This window comes from Apostichopus japonicus, chromosome 16 (assembly GCF_037975245.1).
Source record: "Apostichopus japonicus isolate 1M-3 chromosome 16, ASM3797524v1, whole genome shotgun sequence".
Lineage (NCBI taxonomy): Eukaryota > Metazoa > Echinodermata > Holothuroidea > Aspidochirotida > Stichopodidae > Apostichopus > Apostichopus japonicus.
This window is the reverse complement of record NC_092576.1, coordinates 34472597-34492837: the sequence shown is the minus strand read 5'-3', so window position 1 is coordinate 34492837 and position 20241 is coordinate 34472597. Positions and strand designations below refer to the sequence as shown.

General features: G+C 37.0%; 1 protein-coding gene and 1 long non-coding RNA gene across 3 annotated transcripts in view; both read left to right on the top strand.

The window, feature by feature from the left end:
- The window catches only part of LOC139982387 (uncharacterized), a 150732-nt gene that overhangs the window by 7951 nt on the left and 122540 nt on the right, over positions 1-20241 (top strand). For both annotated transcript variants that reach the window (XM_071995173.1, XM_071995172.1), the window contains exons 14-16: positions 235-306; positions 1602-1673; positions 2128-2280. In XM_071995173.1, the coding sequence (XP_071851274.1) occupies positions 235-306; positions 1602-1673; positions 2128-2280 (297 nt within the window). The remainder of the gene's footprint in view (positions 1-234; positions 307-1601; positions 1674-2127; positions 2281-20241) is intronic.
- LOC139983594 (uncharacterized) overlaps positions 3450-20241 on the top strand; it is a 132355-nt gene continuing 115563 nt past the window's right edge. The window contains exon 1 of the long non-coding RNA XR_011798759.1: positions 3450-4370. This is a non-coding gene — a long non-coding RNA (uncharacterized lncRNA). The remainder of the gene's footprint in view (positions 4371-20241) is intronic.

Genomic DNA, 20241 nt, shown 5'->3' with positions numbered 1-20241 from the left:
TCACATTCTACCTCACATTTAAGTATATATATATATATATATATATATATATATATATATATATATATATATATATATATATATATATATATATATATATATATATATATATATATATATATATATATATATATATATATATATATATATATACATTTTTTTTTTTTTATAAATATATTTATATTTATTTAAAAGTAATATTCCATACTCTGTACTTTCTATTTGCTCTCACAGGAGTATGTCAGGGAATAGATTTCACACCCTTACTAAGGAATCGTTCTCTGGGCTCAAATCTCTGCATTATTTGTGAGTACGATACATTTACTATATCATATTTATGTGTTGTTATAAACATAGTTTCACAAATTAATATATACAGCTCCTTATAAGTTATAGAAGTAGCTTAATATACACCGTATGATATGGTCATGCTTAAAAAGTAACAGAATATAATATAGTAGCCTCTTTACAGGGGAAACTGGCAGTTACAAAGGCCACGCCAGGAACGGCCAATTTGCACATTTTCGACATTGTCGACAATGAGACGACATGGCCTCGCCTCCTGATGTCCTTTCAATGTCATTATTGAAAAATGGTATACGGTACTGAACAATGCTTGAACTTAAATGGAAATAACCAAAAGTATGTAACAAAACTTGCGTCCTACACATCGGCGTTGAGAAGGAGGGTAGTGAGGCATTTGAGCCCCAATATCCCAGGCCCTTGGTCATAGAGCGATCAACCGAATAGTCAGTCATAACAAACATTTATTGAAGAAAAAATATTACCATATATAACGAGCTATGAATCTTTTTATTGTTTAAATTTATTTTTTTAATCGGTGAATCTATTCGCATGTTGAGATCGACACTGATCAAAATAGTTGGGAATAATTTCCGTTCCTCTATTTCAATATCAATGTGCACTTAAAGAGATGTCGATAGAAGATAATAATGGATAGAAAAGAACTTATACGGCTTAGGATATGATAAACATTGGTGGAGTCATTCATGGTGTGATGTTATTTTTTACAATGGTAAAAACAAACTGCTTTGCTCTGGTTACATATTTTGAAGAAGCATACGCGCCCATTTAAATCAGTTGATTTCATTTATTATCCCGAATTAAAAAAACGTATAGGAAAAACTGTAAAGTTTGTTCATCGTCCAAGACATTTCCATTAGACATGAACGATTATTGCAGCGAGGGCTCATGCTAGTAGTTAACGTACCCCTTTAAACAAACTCTCTGAAGTGCGTGAAGAATAATCCTTCATACTGTTGAACAAGCTCATAATTGCTCTAACAACATGAGTCATAATTACCTTCACACATACACCGAAAATTGTGTGTATGTATGTGAGTTTGGGTGAGTATGTGGATGGTTCTTTATTATGTATTTATTAATTATGCTGATTTTTTCCTTTCAGGGATTATTCTACGTTTCAAGCCCTCAATAATTACAAATACTTCTTTTCCCTTATATTTTGCGCTTTCCATGCATACTCTCCGTCCTCTAGTGCTAAAAAAATAATAATTGCAGGAATTTGTCTATTCGTTAACTATTTTACAATCAATTATTGTTTGTTTCACTTTCTGCAGCTCTCTGACTAGGAATAAAATAACAACCTTACCAGCAGATATCTTTAGCGAATTGCAGATCAATCATTTCTTGTAAGGAAGTTGCAACTTCAGTTGTATTTTGTATGTATGATTGTGTACTTAATCAACATACAACATTGGAACTGAATATTTTAAAAGTTTCTATTTTAAATAGCAAATATTGAAATAACTAAATTATATAGTTGAGTATCGCTTAGCATGGTGAATGCCTGGTTGCCCAAATCAACGATAAAATATTCTCCCATTATAAGATACTAGTTGTAAGATTCAGCGTTGTTGTGAAATAGTATGTACGTTCTTAAGAGGTTAACAGGAAAACATAAACGAGCTTTAAGAATGTTACAAATGTGTTACACTAATGTTACACAATTGTTACACAATGTTCACAATGTTAAACGGTTCATAAGTGCTTATATATTGTTCAATATAGAACGTGACAAGCTAAATATGAACATAATAACACTTTTTCATCGCTTTGATCCTATTTATTCTGATACTTTATTAGAGACTTATCAAGTAACCAGATAACTGAGATTCCAGACGGGCTTTGGAAAACAACTGGAAAGGACCATAACATACAATTTCTGCTTCTTCAGAGAAATAACCTCACGCAACTTACGAACACCACCTTTGAAGGTTTGAAAACCCTGCAGCAAATGTAAGCACAATTTTTAGAAACACTTCAACTACAATTCATTTGTGGACTTAACACTGTAATACATAAATTGTGTACAGTGGTGTTACTTTGGGTGCGTTTAAGTAGCATTGAAGCAATGAAAGTAAACAAGAAATGTTTTAACCATTACATATTAGTCTTCGGTAATTTTTATGACTATTGTTTTTTATTTTGCAGTTTAGAAGATTATATATATATATATATATAGATATATATATATATATACATATATATATATATATATATATATATATATGTGTGTTTGCGTAAGGTGGTTTACGGGGACCCGCATGTGACAACACACCTTCGCTATGGGGACTGTGAACATTGTGGGGACCTGTATCAGGTCCCCATAATGTTTTGCTAATAAAAAACTTATTTTGCATGTTTTAGATGAAAATAAGGATTTTTAATTTTTTTTAATTTTTTCTTCTTTCTTGAAAATTTTTCAACACACATTGTGGGGACCTATGGTATTTTTGAAGAGCGCCCCCCAAAATGTGTAACTCTATGTACAAATAGTATACAGAAAATTCAAAAGCCAGGCTCTGGTTACCAAAGCCACATTTCAAGGGCGCAGGCTGGTGTTAGCCTGGCAAAGAGGGGGGCATGCCTTTTTTCAGGAAAGTGGAACTCGGTTTCAAAGAGCAAGTACATGTATTTACTCACATCATTAGATCCATCAATTGTATAACCGGCTTAGGGTTGGATAGAGCTTTTAGTATGAAAAGGAGTTTTTTTAGGGATTTATAAGAATTTTTTAGTGCAGGGTGGGGTGGGGTGGGGAGGGGAGGGGGCATGGTGGCAATAATGCAAGCACCATTTTTGGTTGGCAAGCAGTGTATGGAGAAGGCTGTTGCTAAAATATGATCCCAGATTGCATGAAAATGGTATGTACTTCCCAACATTGTTTGCATCTATGCATTCTTTTGTCTGGGAGTTCATGTTTTAGAAGTTTACACCTCCATAAACAAATATAAATAGTTGGAAAGATTTCACTTAGGCTTACTAGTAGGTAATAATTGTGAATTGACCATTTGTCAATATCAATATACAAAAGCATGATACAGCCTCCTGAAATAGTAGCCATAGCCTGTATATGCTGAAGGTAATCCATATGGGGGATTTTGACGTAAATTAATTGTTAGAACTCTTTTTTCTTCAGGGTTACAGAATAGCCTATGTAATAATATAAGAGATTTTCATAGTTTAAATACTCTCTTTCACCTAAATTTGACATACTCCTTAAGAGTTCTGTACATGCAAGTACAGAATTTATTGAAAGCAAGTTCCAGGTATTCATGTATGACGAATTCAGATAAAGCATATTTTGAGTATGGACAGAATTTGGCACCTGAGCCATCTAGCGATTCCTATCAAGATCTGTCAACTTGTCACAATGCTAAACTGGTAAGTATAAATTTTATTGCTTCAGAACTATATCTGTACAAGTAATGTTGCTGTTGTAATCACTGTTTACTTTTTAGCAATTTAAAATTACACTTTAGAAGTTGCACAATGATGACTACTATTTCTAATAACATGTTTATGCTATTTATGCAGGCTTCATGCTAATTGTTAAAACCTGCAGTTACAATTGGTGGCAGATATATACTTTACATGATTGGCATAAAAGCTTTGTATTCACATAGGCTCAATGGGAATATAAGATACAACAAAATAGAACAGAGGTTCGGTGGTTCTGTGACACTCTACTAGGCAAGAAATTGCATTCCTTCCAACCGAGATAATTTGTTTTTATTTCACTTCAAATTGTGCCATATATACGGTTTTCTGTAACACTTTAATGACAAGTAGTGTTATATGCTATGATGATTGCTCTTCACCCTGGATTTCATTCCAGCAGTTGCAACTCCTATTGTTTAATTAATGTGGTATTATTTATCTTAATCCTAATTGCCCTCATGGAGATACAAGGAATGTACCACAGAAAGTTTGTAATATCTTGACATGGACATTTTCTTTATTTCTTCATATTTAGATCAAACAACTTCCACATCATCAAGGGAAAAGGAATTTTTTGTTCACTATATAGCTAAGGCAAGAAGCAGGTAAGTTCAGGGCATGCATACTACTCCGTAAATATGCATCAAAGTAATGCATTTATATCCCAGAGAGTATAACATCTTTAATAATATCAAACAATTCAAAGCTTTGATATTACTCTAAAATGGTAAACTGTTTAATCTTGAATAAGGTCAGTGTAGAAAATTACCTTGTCTAACTTTTACCGGCTACCTCCCATATGTGAAACCATTATGTTGGGCAAGGGGGGAGGGGGGGGGATGGTGAGGGGGCAACTGGGAAAGCAGGTATGTATGTTAGCGCTGTCATTCGCATAGCATATTTGAAAGCATAGGATTTTATGTGAATTCATCCTTGTTGAATGGGATGGAGGGTCGGTGGGGGGGGGGGGGGAAGGGGTGGATCCAAGTGACTTGGCTGCCCTCTTGGACATAATTTGCTTTTATCCCTGCTACATAAAGTTTGATATATCTTGAAAATTACAGATTGTACACTATCACACTATCTAGCTCATTGCATGGGGCAGTTGGTGTCGGTTACTATGGAATCAGGTACCATATACAGGGTTAGACCTCCATGATGCCCTAATATTGTGATATTATGTATAAATAATGTTTTGATGTCATTCCACTAGTTGATTGGGAATGAGGGGTGGGGATGATTGGAAAGCCCTAATCAGAATATATATGCTGTTGCATGTGCTGTATTCATACAATTTGATATATCATAGAGAAAATAGGGATGTACACTGTTATGGCTTTCTCATATTGTTCCAGAAAGATTTTTTTACCATTTCCAACAGCATAGATTAAGGTGACGTATATTAAATGTAATGTAGAATGTCTTTTTTTTCAACTATTAGGGTCCCCATAATGTGTGTGAGAATTTAATGACCAGTCTAATATTAATTTTTGACCATCTTATTTCCACCGTTTCAAAGTTTCGATGTCATTCCAAATTGGTAAACTGCTTAGACTCAAATACATCAGTGTAGAAAATTACCTTGTACAACTTTTACAGGCTCCACCCATATGCGGATCCATCATGTGGAGCAGTTAGGGGTTGCATGGGGGGGGGGTTGCTGTTTTTTTTTACCATTTCCAACATCATAGATTGAGGTGATGTAGGTTTGAGATCTCATTAATATCAAATATTTGAAAGCATAGGATTTTATGTGTATTCATCCTTGTTGAATGGGATGAAGGGTGGGGAGGGGGTGGGTCCAAGGGGCTTGGCAGTAGACTATTTGCTTTTATCCCTGCTAAATAAAGTTTGATATGTCTTGAAAATGACAGATTGTACACTATCTAGCTCATTGCACGGAGCAATTGGTGTGGGTTACTATGGAATCAGGTACCGTATACAGGGTTAGACCTCCATGATGCCCTAATATTGTGATAATATGTCTAAATAATGTTTTGATGTCATTCCACTAATTGAGTGGGAATGAGGGGTGGGGATGATTAGAAAGTCCTGTTAAGAATATACACTGTTGCATATGCTACATTCAAACAATTTGATCTATCTTAGAGAAAATATGGTTGCACACTGTTATGGTTTTCTCCTAATTGTTCCAGAAAGATTTTTTACCATTTCCATCACCACAGATTAAGGTGATGTATGTTGAATGCTAGGTAAAAGTTTATATATATTTCCAACTTTTACGGTCTCCATAATGTGTGCGAGAATTTAATGAACAGTCTAATATTAATTGTTGACAATTGTATTTCCACCATTTCAAAGTTTCGATGTCATTCCAAATTGGTAAACTGCTTAGACTCAAATACATCAGTGTAGAAAATTACCTTGTACAACTTTTACAGGCTCCACCCATATGTGGATCCATCATGTGGTGCAGTTAGGGATTGGGGGGGGGGGGTTGCTGGTTTTTTTTTTACCATTTCCAACAGCATAGATTGAGGTGATGTACATTAAATGCTAGGTAAAAGGTTTTTTTATTCCAACTTTTAGGGTCCCCATAATGTGTGTGAGAATTTAAGGAACAGTCTAATATTAACTTTTGAAAATCTTATTTCCACCAATTCAGAGTTTCAATGTCATTCCAAATTGGTAAACTGCTTAGACTCAAATACATCAGTGTAGAAAATTACCTTGTACAACTTTTACAGGCTCCACCCATATGTGGATCCATCATGTGGTGCAGTTAGGGGTGGGGGGGGGGGTTGCTGGTTTTTTTTACCATTTCCAACAGCATAGATTGAGGTGATGTATATTAAATGCTAGGTAAAAGGTTTTTTTTCCAACTTTTAGGGTCCCCATAATGTGTGTGAGAATTTAAGGAACAGTCTAATATTAACTTTTGAAAATCTTATTTCCACCAATTCAGAGTTTCAATGTCATTCCAAATTGGTAAACTGCTTAGACTCAAATACATCAGTGTAGAAAATTACCTTGTACAACTTTTACAGGCTCCACCCATATGTGGATCCATCATGTGGTGCAGTTAGGGGTGTGGGGGCGGGGGTTGCTGTAGAGGGCAACTGGGAATGCAGGTACATAGGTTTGAGATCTCATTAATATCAAATATTTGAAAGCATAGGATTTTATGTGTATTCATCCTTGTTGAATGGGATGGAGGGTGGGGAGGGGGTGGGTCCAAGGAGCTTGGCAGTAGACTATTTGCTTTTATCCCTGCTAAATAAAGTTTGATATGTCTTGAAAATGACAGATTGTACACTATCTAGCTCATTGCACGGAGCAATTGGTGTGGGTTACTATGGAATCAGGTACCGTATACAGGGTTAGACCTCCATGATGCCCTAATATTGTGATAATATGTCTAAATAATGTTTTGATGTCATTCCACTAATTGAGTGGGAATGAGGGGTGGGGATGATTAGAAAGTCCTGTTAAGAATATACACTGTTGCATATGCTACATTCAAACAATTTGATCTATCTTAGAGAAAATATGGTTGCACACTGTTATGGTTTTCTCCTAATTGTTCCAGCAAGATTTTTTACCATTTCCATCACCACAGATTAAGGTGATGTATGTTGAATGCTAGGTAAAAGTTTGTATATTTTTCCAACTTTTACGGTCTCCATAATGTGTGCGAGAATTTAATGAACAGTCTAATATTAATTGTTGACAATTGTATTTCCACCGTTTCAAAGTTTCGATGTCATTCCAAATTGGTAAACTGCTTAGACTCAAATACATCAGTGTAGAAAATTACCTTGTACAACTTTTACAGGCTCCACCCATATGTGGATCCATCATGTGGTGCAGTTAGGGATTGGGGGGGGGGGGTTGCTGGTTATTTTTTACCATTTCCAACAGCATAGATTGAGGTGATGTAAATTCAATGCTAGGTAAAAGGTTTTTTTATTCCAACTTTTAGGGTCCCCATAATGTGTGTGAGAATTTAAGGAACAGTCTAATATTAACTTTTGAACATCTTATTTCCACCAATTCAGAGTTTCAATGTCATTCCAAATTGGTAAACTGCTTAGACTCAAATACATCAGTGTAGAAAATTACCTTGTACAACTTTTACAGGCTCCACCAATATGTGGAACCATCATGTGGAGCAGAAGGGGGAGGGGGGGTAGCAACTGGGAAAGCAGGTTTGAGCTCTCATTAGGATCAAATATTTGAAAGCATAGGATTTTATGTGAATTCATCCTTTTTGAATGGGATGGAGAGTCGGTGGGGGGGGGGGGGGGATGGATCCAAGTGACTTGGCTGCCCTCTTGGACATAATTTGCTTTTATCCCTGCTATATAAAGTTTGATATGTCTTGAAAATTACAGATTGTACACTATCTAGCTCATTGCACGGAGCAATTAGTGTGGGTTACTATGGAATCAGGTACCGTATACAGGGTTAGACCTCCATGATGCCCTAATATTGTGATATTATGTCTAAATAATGTTTTCATATCATTCCACTAGTAGAGTGGGAATGAGGGTGGTTATGATTGGAAAGCGCCATTAAGAAAATACGCTGTTGCATATGCTACATTCACACAATTTGATATATCTCAGAGAAAATATGGTACATGTACACTGTTGTGGTTTTCTCATATTGTTCCAGAAAGATTTTTTTACCATTTCCAACAGCATAGATTAAAGTGATGTATATTAAATGTAATGTAGAATGTTTTTTTTTTCAACTATTAGGGTCCCCATAATGTGTGTGAGAATTTAATGAAGTCTAATATTAATTTTTGACCATATTATTTCCACCGTTTCAAAGTTTCGATGTCATTCCAAATTGGTAAACTGCTTAGACTCAAATACATCAGTGTAGAAAATTACCTTGTACAACTTTTACAGGCTCCACCCATATGCGGATCCATCATGTGGTGCAGTTAGGGGTCCAGGGGTGGGGGTTGCTGTAGAGGGCAACTGGGAATGCAGGTACATAGGTTTGAGATCTCATTAATATCAAATATTTGAAAGCATAGGATTTTATGTGTATTCATCCTTGTTGAATGGGATGGAGGGTGGGGAGGGGGTGGGTCCAAGGGGCTTGGCAGGAGACTATTTGCTTTTATCCCTGCTAAATAAAGTTTGATATGTTTAGAAAATTACAGATTGTACACTATCTAGCTCATTGCACGGAGCAATTGGTGTGGGTTACTATGGAATCAGGTACCGTATACAGGGTTAGACCTCCATAATGCCCTAATATTGTGATATTATGTCTAAATAATGTTTTCATATCATTCCACTAGTTGAGTGGGAATGAGTGGTGGAGATGATTGGAAAGCGCTATTACGAAAATACGCTGTTGCATGTGCTACATTCATACAATTTGATATATCTCAGAGAAAATATGGTTGTACACTGTTAGGGTTTTCTCCTATTGTTTGAGGAAGATTTTTTGACCATTTCCAACAGCACAGATTAAGGTGTATAAAATGATTTTATTTTTTTTTTCAACTTTTAGGGTCCCATTATGTATGTGAGAATTTAATGAACATCTACCATTAATTTTTGACCATCTTATTTCTACCATTTCAAGATTTCCATGCCATCCCAAATTGGTAAACTGCTAAGACTCAAATACATCAGTGTAGAAAATTACCTTGTACAACTTTTACAGGCTCCACCAATATGTGGAACCATCATGTGGAGCAGAAAGGGGGAGGGGAGGGGGTAGCAACTGGGAAAGCAGGTTAGAGCTCTCATTAGGATCAAATATTTGAAAGCAAAGGATTTTATATGAATTCATCCTTTTTGAATGGGATGGAGGGTCGGTGGGGGGGGTGGATCCAAGTGACTTGGCTGCCCTCTTGGACATAATTTGCTTTTATCCCTGCTACATAAAGGTTGATATGTCTTGAAAATTACAGATTGTACACTATCTAGCTCATTGCATGGGGCAGTTCAAGGTGTGGGTTGCTATGGAATCAGGTACCGTATACAGGGTTAGACCTCCATAATGCCCTAATATTGTGATATTATGTCTAAATAATGTTTTCATATCATTCCACTAGTTGAGTGGGAATGAGGGGTGGAGATGATTGGAAAGCCCTGTTAAGAAAATACACTGTTGCATATGCTTCATTCACACAATTTGATATATCTCAAAGAAAATAGGGTTGTACACTGTACTGCAACTGGGAAAGCAGGTTTGAGCTCTCATTAGGATCAAATATTTGAAAGCATAGGATTTTATGTGAATTCATCCTTGTTGAATGAGATGAAGGGTCAGTGGGAGGGGGGGGTGGATCCAAGTGACTTGGCTGCCCTCTTGGACATAATTTGCTTTTATCCCTGCTACATAAAGTTTGATATGTCTTGAAAATTACAGTTTGTACACTATCACACTATCTAGCTCATTGCATGGGGCAGTTGGTGTCGGTTACTATGGAATCAGGTTCCCGTATACAGGGTTAGACCTCCATAATGCCCTAATATTGTGATATTATGTCTAAATAATGTTTTCATATCATTCCACTAGTTGAGTGGGAATGAGGGGTGGAGATGATTGGAAAGCCCTGTTAAGAATATACACTGTTGCATATATGCTTCATTCACACAATTTGATATATCTCAAAGAAAATAGGGTTGTACACTGTACTGCAACTGGGAAAGCAGGTTTGAGCTCTCATTAGGATCAAATATTTGAAAGCATAGGATTTTATGTGAATTCATCCTTGTTGAATGAGTTGAAGGGTCAGTGGGGGGGGGGTGGATCCAAGTGACTTGGCTGCCCTCTTGGACATAATTTGCTTTTATTCCTTCTACATAAAGTTTGATATGTCTTGAAAATCACAGTTTGCACACTATCACACTATCTAGCTCATTGCATGGGGCAGTTGGTGTCGGTTACTATGGAATCAGGTACCGTATACAGGGTTAGACCTCCATGATGCCCTAATATTGTGATATTATGTCTAAATAATGTTTTCATATCATTCCACTAGTTGAGTGGGAATGAGGGGTGGAGATGATTGGAAAGCGCTGTTGAGAAAATACGCTGTTGCATATGCTACATTCATACAATTTGATATATCTCAGAGAAAATAGGGTTGTACACTGTTAGGGTTTTCCCCTATTGTTTGAGGAAGATTTTTTTACCATTTCCAACAGCATAGATTAAGGTATATTAAATGATAGTTAATTTTACTTTTGTTTTCAACTTTTAGGGTCCCATTTATGTATGTGAGAATTTAATGAACATCTACCATTAATTTTTGACCATCTTATTTCCACCATTTCAAGGTTTCCATGCCATCCCAAATTGGGAAACTGCTCAATCTCAAATATATCAGTGTAGAAAATTACTTTCTCCAACTTTTACATTCACCACCAATATGTAGAACCATCATGTGGAGCAGATAGGGGGAGGAGGGTAGGGGGGTAGCAACTGGGAAAGCAGGTTATAGCTCTCATTAGGATCAAATATTTTAGAGCATAGGATTTTATGTGAATTCATCCTTGTTGAATGGGATGGAGGGTCGGTGGGGGGGGGGGGGGGATGGATCCAAGTGACTTGGCTGCCCTCTTGGACATAATTTGCTTTTATCCCTGCTATATAAAGTTTGATATGTCTTGAAAATTACAGATTGTACACTATCTAGCTCATTGCATGGGGCAGTTCAAGGTGTCGGTTAGTATGAAATCAGGTACTGTAGACAGGGTTAGACCTCCATAATGCCCTAATATTGTGATATTATGTCTAAATAATGTTTTCATATCATTCCACTAGTTGAGTGGGAATGAGGGGTGGAGATGATTGGAAAGCCCTATTGAGAAAATACACTGTTGCATATGCTACATTCATACAATTTGATATATCTCAGAGAAAATATGGTTGTACACTGTTGTGGTTTTCTCATATTGTTCCAGAAAGATTTTTTTACCATTTCCAACAGCACAGATTAAGGTGCATTATAGATAGGTAATTTTTCTTTTGTTTTCAACTTTTAGGGTCCCATTATGTATGTGAGAATTTAATGAACATCTACCATTAATTTTTGACCATCTTATTTCCACCATTTCAAGGTTTCCATGTCATCCCAAATTGGTAAACTGCTTAGACTCAAATACATCAGTGTAGAAAATTACCTTGTACAACTTTTACAGGCTCCACCAATATGTGAAACCATCATGTGGAGCAGAAAGGGGGAGGGGACGGGGGGGGGTAGCAACTGGGAAAGCAGGTTAGAGCTCTCATTAAGATCAAATATTTGAAAGCATAGGATTTTATGTGAATTCATCCTTGTTGAATGGGATGGAGGGTCGGTGGGGGGGGGGGTGGATCCAAGTGACTTGGCTGCCCTCTTGGACATAATTTGCTTTTATCCCTGCTACATAAAGTTTGATATGTCTTGAAAATTACAGATTGTACACTATCTAGCTCATTGCACGGAGCAATTGGTGTGGGTTACTATGGAATCAGGTACCGTATACAGGGTTAGACCTCCATTATGCCCTAATATTGTGATATTATGTCTAAATAATGTTTTCATATCATTCCACTAGTTGAGTGGGAATGAGGGGTGGGGATGATTGGAAAGCGCTATTGAGAAAATACGCTGTTGCATATGCTACATTCATACAATTTGATATATCTCAGAGAAAATATGGTTGTACACTGTTAGGGTTTTCTCCTATTGTTTGAGGAAGATTTTTTTACCATTTCCAACAGCACAGATTAAGGTATATCAAATGATAGGTATTTTTTTTTTTTTTTCAACTTTTAGGGTCCCATTATGTATGTGAGAATTTAATGAACATCGCTACCATTAATATTTGACCATCTTATTTCCACCATTTCAAGGTTTCCATGCCATACCAAATTGGTAAACTGCTTAGACTCAAATACATCAGTGTAGAAAATTACCTTGTACAACTTTTACAGGCTCCACCAATATGTGGAACCATCATGTGGAGCAGAAAGGGGGAGGGGAGGGGGGGGTAGCAACTGGGAAAGCAGGTTATAGCTCTCATTAAGATCAAATATTTGAAAGCATACGATTTTATGTGAATTCGTCCTTGTTGAATGGGATGGAGGGTCGGTGGGGAGGGGGGGTGGATCCAAGTGACTTGGCTGCCCTCTTGGACATAATTTGCTTTTATCCCTGCTACATAAAGTTTGATATGTCTTGAAAATTACAGATTGTACACTATCACACTATCTAGAAAATACGCTGTTGCATATGCTACATTCATACAATTTGATATATCTCAGAGAAAATATGGTTGTACACTGTTAGGGTTTTCCCCTATTGTTTGAGGAAGATTTTTTTACCATTTCCAACAGCATAGATTAAGGTATATTAAATGATAGTTAATTTTACTTTTGTTTTCAACTTTTAGGGTCCCATTTATGTATGTGAGAATTTAATGAACATCTACCATTAATTTTTGACCATCTTATTTCCACCATTTCAAGGTTTCCATGCCATCCCAAATTGGGAAACTGCTCAATCTCAAATATATCAGTGTAGAAAATTACTTTCTCCAACTTTTACATTCACCACCAATATGTAGAACCATCATGTGGAGCAGATAGGGGGAGGGGAGGGGAGGGGGGTAGCAACTGGGAAGGCAGGTTAGAGCTCTCATTAGGATCAAATATTTTAGAGCATAGGATTTTATGTGAATTCATCCTTGTTGAATGGGATGGAGGGTCGGTGGGGGGGGGATGGATCCAAGTGACTTGGCTGCCCTGTTGAACATAATTTGCTTTTATCCCTGCTATATAAAGGTTGATATGTCTTGAAAATAACAGATTGTACACTATCTAGCTCATTGCATGGGGAAGTTCAAGGTGTCGGTTACTAATGGAATCAGGTACCGTATACAGGGTTAGACCTCCATTATGCCCTAATATTGTGATATTATGTCTAAATAATGTTTTCATATCATTCCACTAGTTGAGTGGGAATGAGGGGTGGGGATGATTGGAAAGCCCTATTGAGAAAATACACTGTTGCATATGCTACATTCATAGAATTTGATATATCTCAGAGAAAATATGGTTGTACACTGTTGTGGTTTTCTCATATTGTTCCAGAAAGATTTTTTTACCATTTCCAACAGCACAGATTAAGGTGCATTATAGATAGGTAATTTTTCTTTTGTTTTCAACTTTTAGGGTCCCATTATGTATGTGAGAATTTAATGAACATCTACCATTAATTTTTGACCATCTTATTTCCACCATTTCAAGGTTTCCATGTCATCCCAAATTGGTAAACTGCTTAGACTCAAATACATCAGTGTAGAAAATTACCTTGTACAACTTTTACAGGCTCCACCAATATATGGAACCATCATGTGGAGCAGAAAGGGGGAGGGGACGGGGGGGGGGTAGCAACTGGGAAAGCAGGTTATAGCTCTCATTAAGATCAAATATTTGAAAGCATACGATTTTATGTGAATTCATCCTTGTTGAATGGGATGGAGGGTCGGTGGGGGGGGGGGTGGATCCAAGTGACTTGGCTGCCCTCTTGGACATAATTTGCTTTTATCCCTGCTACATAAAGTTTGATATGTCTTGAAAATTACAGATTGTACACTATCTAGCTCATTGCACGGAGCAATTGGTGTGGGTTACTATGGAATCAGGTACCGTATACAGGGTTAGACCTCCATTATGCCCTAATATTGTGATATTATGTCTAAATAATGTTTTCATATCATTCCACTAGTTGAGTGGGAATGAGGGGTGGGGATGATTGGAAAGCGCTATTGAGAAAATACGCTGTTGCATATATGCTACATTCATACAATTTGATATATCTCAGAGAAAATATGGTTGTACACTGTTAGGGTTTTCTCCTATTGTTTGAGGAAGATTTTTTTACCATTTCCAACAGCACAGATTAAGGTATATAAAATGATAGGTAATTTTTTTTTTTTTTTTCAACTTTTAGGGTCCCATTATGTATGTGAGAATTTAATGAACATCGCTACCATTAATATTTGACCATCTTATTTCCACCATTTCAAGGTTTCCATGCCATACCAAATTGGTAAACTGCTTAGACTCAAATACATCAGTGTAGAAAATTACCTTGTACAACTTTTACAGGCTCCACCAATATGTGGAACCATCATGTGGAGCAGAAAGGGGGAGGGGAGGGGGGGGTAGCAACTGGGAAAGCAGGTTATAGCTCTCATTAAGATCAAATATTTGAAAGCATACGATTTTATGTGAATTCGTCCTTGTTGAATGGGATGGAGGGTCGGTGGGGGGGGGGGTGGATCCAAGTGACTTGGCTGCCCTCTTGGACATAATTTGCTTTTATCCCTGCTACATAAAGTTTGATATGTCTTGAAAATTACAGATTGTACACTATCACACTATCTAGCTCATTGCATGGGGCAGTTGGTGTCGGTTACTATATGGCATCATGTACCGTATACAGGGTTAGACCTCCATAATGCCCTAATATTGTGATATTATGTCTTAATAATGTTTTCATATCATTCCACTAGTTGAGTGGGAATGAGGGGTGGAGATGATTGGAAAGCGCTATTGAGAAAATACGCTGTTGCATATGCTACATTCATACAATTTGATATATCTCAGAGAAAATAGGGTTGTACACTGTTAAGGTTTTCTCCTATTATTTGAGAAAGATTTTTTTACCATTTCCAACAGCATAGATTAAGGTGCATTAAATGATAGGTAAATTTATTTTTGTTTTCAACTTTTAGGGTCCCATTATGTATGTGAGAATTTAATGAACATCTACCATTAATTTTTGACCATCTTATTTCCACCATTTCAAGGTTTCCATGTCATCCCAAATTGGTAAACTGCTTAGACTCAAATACATCAGTGTAGAAAATTACCTTGTACAACTTTTACAGGCTCCACCAATATGTGGAACCATCATGTGGAGCAGAAAGGGGGAGGGGAGGGGGGGGGTAGCAACTGGGAAAGCAGGTTATAACTCTCATTAAGATCAAATATTTGAAAGCATACGATTTTATGTGAATTCGTCCTTGTTAAATGGGATGGAGGTTCGGTGGGGGGGGGGGGGTGGATCCAAGTGACTTGGCTGCCCTCTTGGACATAATTTGCTTTTATCCCTGCTACATAAAGTTTGATATGTCTTGAAAATTACAGATTGTACACTATCCCACTATCTAGCTCATTGCATGGGGCAGTTGGTGTCGGTTACTATGGAATCAGGTACCGTATACAGGGTTAGACCTCCATAATGCCCTAATATTGTTATATTATGTCTAAATAATGTTTTCATATCATTCCACTAGTTGAGTGGGAATGATGGGTGGAGATGATTGGAAAGCGCTATTGAGAAAATGCACTGTTGCATATGCTACATTCATACAATTTGATATATCTCAGAGAAAATAGGGTTGTACACTGTTAGGGTTTTCTCCTATTGTTTGAGGAAGATTTTTTTACCATTTCCAACAGCATAGGTTAAGGTATATTAAATGATAGTTAATTTTATTTTTGTTTTCAACTTTTAGGGTCCCATTTATGTATGTGAGAATTTAATGAACATCGCTACAATTAATTTTTGACCATCTTATTTCCACCATTTCAAGGTTTCCATGCCATCCCAAATTGGGAAACTGCTCAATCTCAAATATATCATTGTAGAAAATTACTTTCTCCAACTTTTACATTCACCACAAATATGTAGAACCATCATGTGGAGCAGATAGGGGGGAGGGGAGGGGAGGGGGGGTAGCAACTGGGAAAGCAGGTTAGAGCTCTCATTAGGATCAAATATTTTAGAGCATAGGATTTTATGTGAATTCATCCTTGTTGAATGGGATGGAGGGTCGGTGGGGGGGGGGGGGGATGGATCCAAGTGACTTGGCTGCCCTGTTGAACATAATTTGCTTTTATCCCTGCTATATAAAGGTTGATATGTCTTGAAAATAACAGATTGTACACTATCTAGCTCATTGCATGGGGAAGTTCAAGGTGTCGGTTACTATGGAATCAGGTACCGTATACAGGGTTAGACCTCCATTATGCCCTAATATTGTGATATTATGTCTAAATAATGTTTTCATATCATTCCACTAGTTGAGTGGGAATGAGGGGTGGGGATGATTGGAAAGCCCTATTGAGAAAATACACTGTTGCATATGCTACATTCATAGAATTTGATATATCTCAGAGAAATATGATTGTACACTATTGTGGTTTTCTCATATTGTTCCAGAAAGATTTTTTTACCATTTCCAACAGCATAGATTAAAGTGATGTATATTAAATGTAAAGTGGAATTTTTTTTTTCAACTCTTAGGGTCCCCATAATGTGTGTGAGAATTTAATGAAGTCTAATATTAATTTTTGACCATCTTTATTTCCACCGTTTCAAAGTTTCGATGTCATTCCAAATTGGTAAACTGCTTAGACTCAAATACATCAGTGTAGAAAATTACCTTGTACAACTTTTACAAGTTCCACCCATATGTGGATCCATCATGTGGTGCAGTTAGGGGTGCGGGGGTTGCTGTAGAGGGCAACTGGGAATGCAGGTACATAGGTTTGAGATCTCATTAATATCAAATATTTGAAAGCATAGGATTTTATGTGTATTCATCCTTGTTGAATGGGATGGAGGGTGGGGAGGGGGTGGGTCCAAGGGGCTTGGCAGGAGACTATTTGCTTTTATCCCTGCTAAATAAAGTTTGATATGTCTTGAAAATTACAGATTGTACACTATCTAGCTCATTGCATGGGGCAGTTGGTGTCGGTTACTATGGAATCAGGTACCGTACACAGGGTTAGACCTCCATAATGCCCTAATATTGTGATATTATGTCTAAATTATGTTTTCATATCATTCCACTAGTTGAGTGGGAATGAGGGGAGGAGATGATTGGAAAGCGCTATTGAGAAAATACACTGTTGCATATGCTACATTCATACAATTTGATATATCTCAGAGAAAATAGGGTTGTACACAGTGTTAGGGTTTTCTCCTATTGTTTGAGGAAGATTTTTTTAGCATTTCCAACAGCATAGATTAAGGTATATTAAATGATAGTTAATTTTATGTTTGTTTTCAACTTTTAGGGTCCCATTTATGTATGTGAGAATTTAATGAACATCTACCATTAGTTTTTGACCATCTTATTTCCACCATTTCAAGGTTTCCATGCCATCCCAAATTGGGAAACTGCTCAATCTCAAATATATCAGTGTAAAAAATTACTTTCTCCAACTTTTACATTCACCACCAATATGTAGAACCATCATGTGGAGCAGATAGGGGGGAGGGGAGGGGAGGGGGGTAGCAACTGGGAAAGCAGGTTTGAGCTCTCATTAGGATCAAATATTTGAAAGCATAGGATTTTATGTGAATTCATCCTTGTTGAATGAGTTGAAGGGTCAGTGGGGGGGGGGGGGTGGATCCAAGTGACTTGGCTGCCCTCTTGGACATAATTTGCTTTTATTCCTTCTACATAAAGTTTGATATGTCTTGAAAATCACAGTTTGCACACTATCACACTATCTAGCTCATTGCATGGGGCAGTTGGTGTCGGTTACTATGGAATCAGGTACCGTATACAGGGTTAGACCTCCATTATGCCCTAATATTGTGATATTATGTCTAAATAATGTTTTCATATCATTCCACTAGTTGAGTGGGAATGAGGGGTGGAGATGATTGGAAAGCGCTGTTGAGAAAATACGCTGTTGCATATGCTACATTCATACAATTTGATATATCTCAGAGAAAATATGGTTGTACACTGTTAGGGTTTTCCCCTATTGTTTGAGGAAGATTTTTTTACCATTTCCAACAGCATAGATTAAGGTATATTAAATGATAGTTAATTTTACTTTTGTTTTCAACTTTTAGGGTCCCATTTATGTATGTGAGAATTTAATGAACATCTACCATTAATTTTTGACCATCTTATTTCCACCATTTCAAGGTTTCCATGCCATCCCAAATTGGGAAACTGCTCAATCTCAAATATATCAGTGTAGAAAATTACTTTCTCCAACTTTTACATTCACCACCAATATGTAGAACCATCATGTGGAGCAGATAGGGGGAGGGGAGGGGAGGGGGGTAGCAACTGGGAAGGCAGGTTAGAGCTCTCATTAGGATCAAATATTTTAGAGCATAGGATTTTATGTGAATTCATCCTTGTTGAATGGGATGGAGGGTCGGTGGGGGGGGGGATGGATCCAAGTGACTTGGCTGCCCTGTTGAACATAATTTGCTTTTATCCCTGCTATATAAAGGTTGATATGTCTTGAAAATAACAGATTGTACACTATCTAGCTCATTGCATGGGGAAGTTCAAGGTGTCGGTTACTATGGAATCAGGTACCGTATACAGGGTTAGACCTCCATTATGCCCTAATATTGTGATATTATGTCTAAATAATGTTTTCATATCATTCCACTAGTTGAGTGGGAATGAGGGGTGGGGATGATTGGAAAGCCCTATTGAGAAAATACACTGTTGCATATGCTACATTCATACAATTTGATATATCTCAGAGAAAATATGGTTGTACACTGTTGTGGTTTTCTCATATTGTTCCAGAAAGATTTTTTTACCATTTCCAACAGCACAGATTAAGGTGCATTATAGATAGGTAATTTTTCTTTTGTTTTCAACTTTTAGGGTCCCATTATGTATGTGAGAATTTAATGAACATCTACCATTAATTTTTGACCATCTTATTTCCACCATTTCAAGGTTTCCATGTCATCCCAAATTGGTAAACTGCTTAGACTCAAATACATCAGTGTAGAAAATTACCTTGTACAACTTTTACAGGCTCCACCAATATATGGAACCATCATGTGGAGCAGAAAGGGGGAGGGGACGGGGGGGGGGGGTAGCAACTGGGAAAGCAGGTTATAGCTCTCATTAAGATCAAATATTTGAAAGCATACGATTTTATGTGAATTCATCCTTGTTGAATGGGATGGAGGGTCGGTGGGGGGGGGGGGGTGGATCCAAGTGACTTGGCTGCCCTCTTGGACATAATTTGCTTTTATCCCTGCTACATAAAGTTTGATATGTCTTGAAAATTACAGATTGTACACTATCTAGCTCATTGCACGGAGCAATTGGTGTGGGTTACTATGGAATCAGGTACCGTATACAGGGTTAGACCTCCATTATGCCCTAATATTGTGATATTATGTCTAAATAATGTTTTCATATCATTCCACTAGTTGAGTGGGAATGAGGGGTGGGGATGATTGGAAAGCGCTATTGAGAAAATACGCTGTTGCATATATGCTACATTCATACAATTTGATATATCTCAGAGAAAATATGGTTGTACACTGTTAGGGTTTTCTCCTATTGTTTGAGGAAGATTTTTTGACCATTTCCAACAGCACAGATTAAGGTATATAAAATGATAGGTAATTTTTTTTTTTTTTTTCAACTTTTAGGGTCCCATTATGTATGTGAGAATTTAATGAACATCGCTACC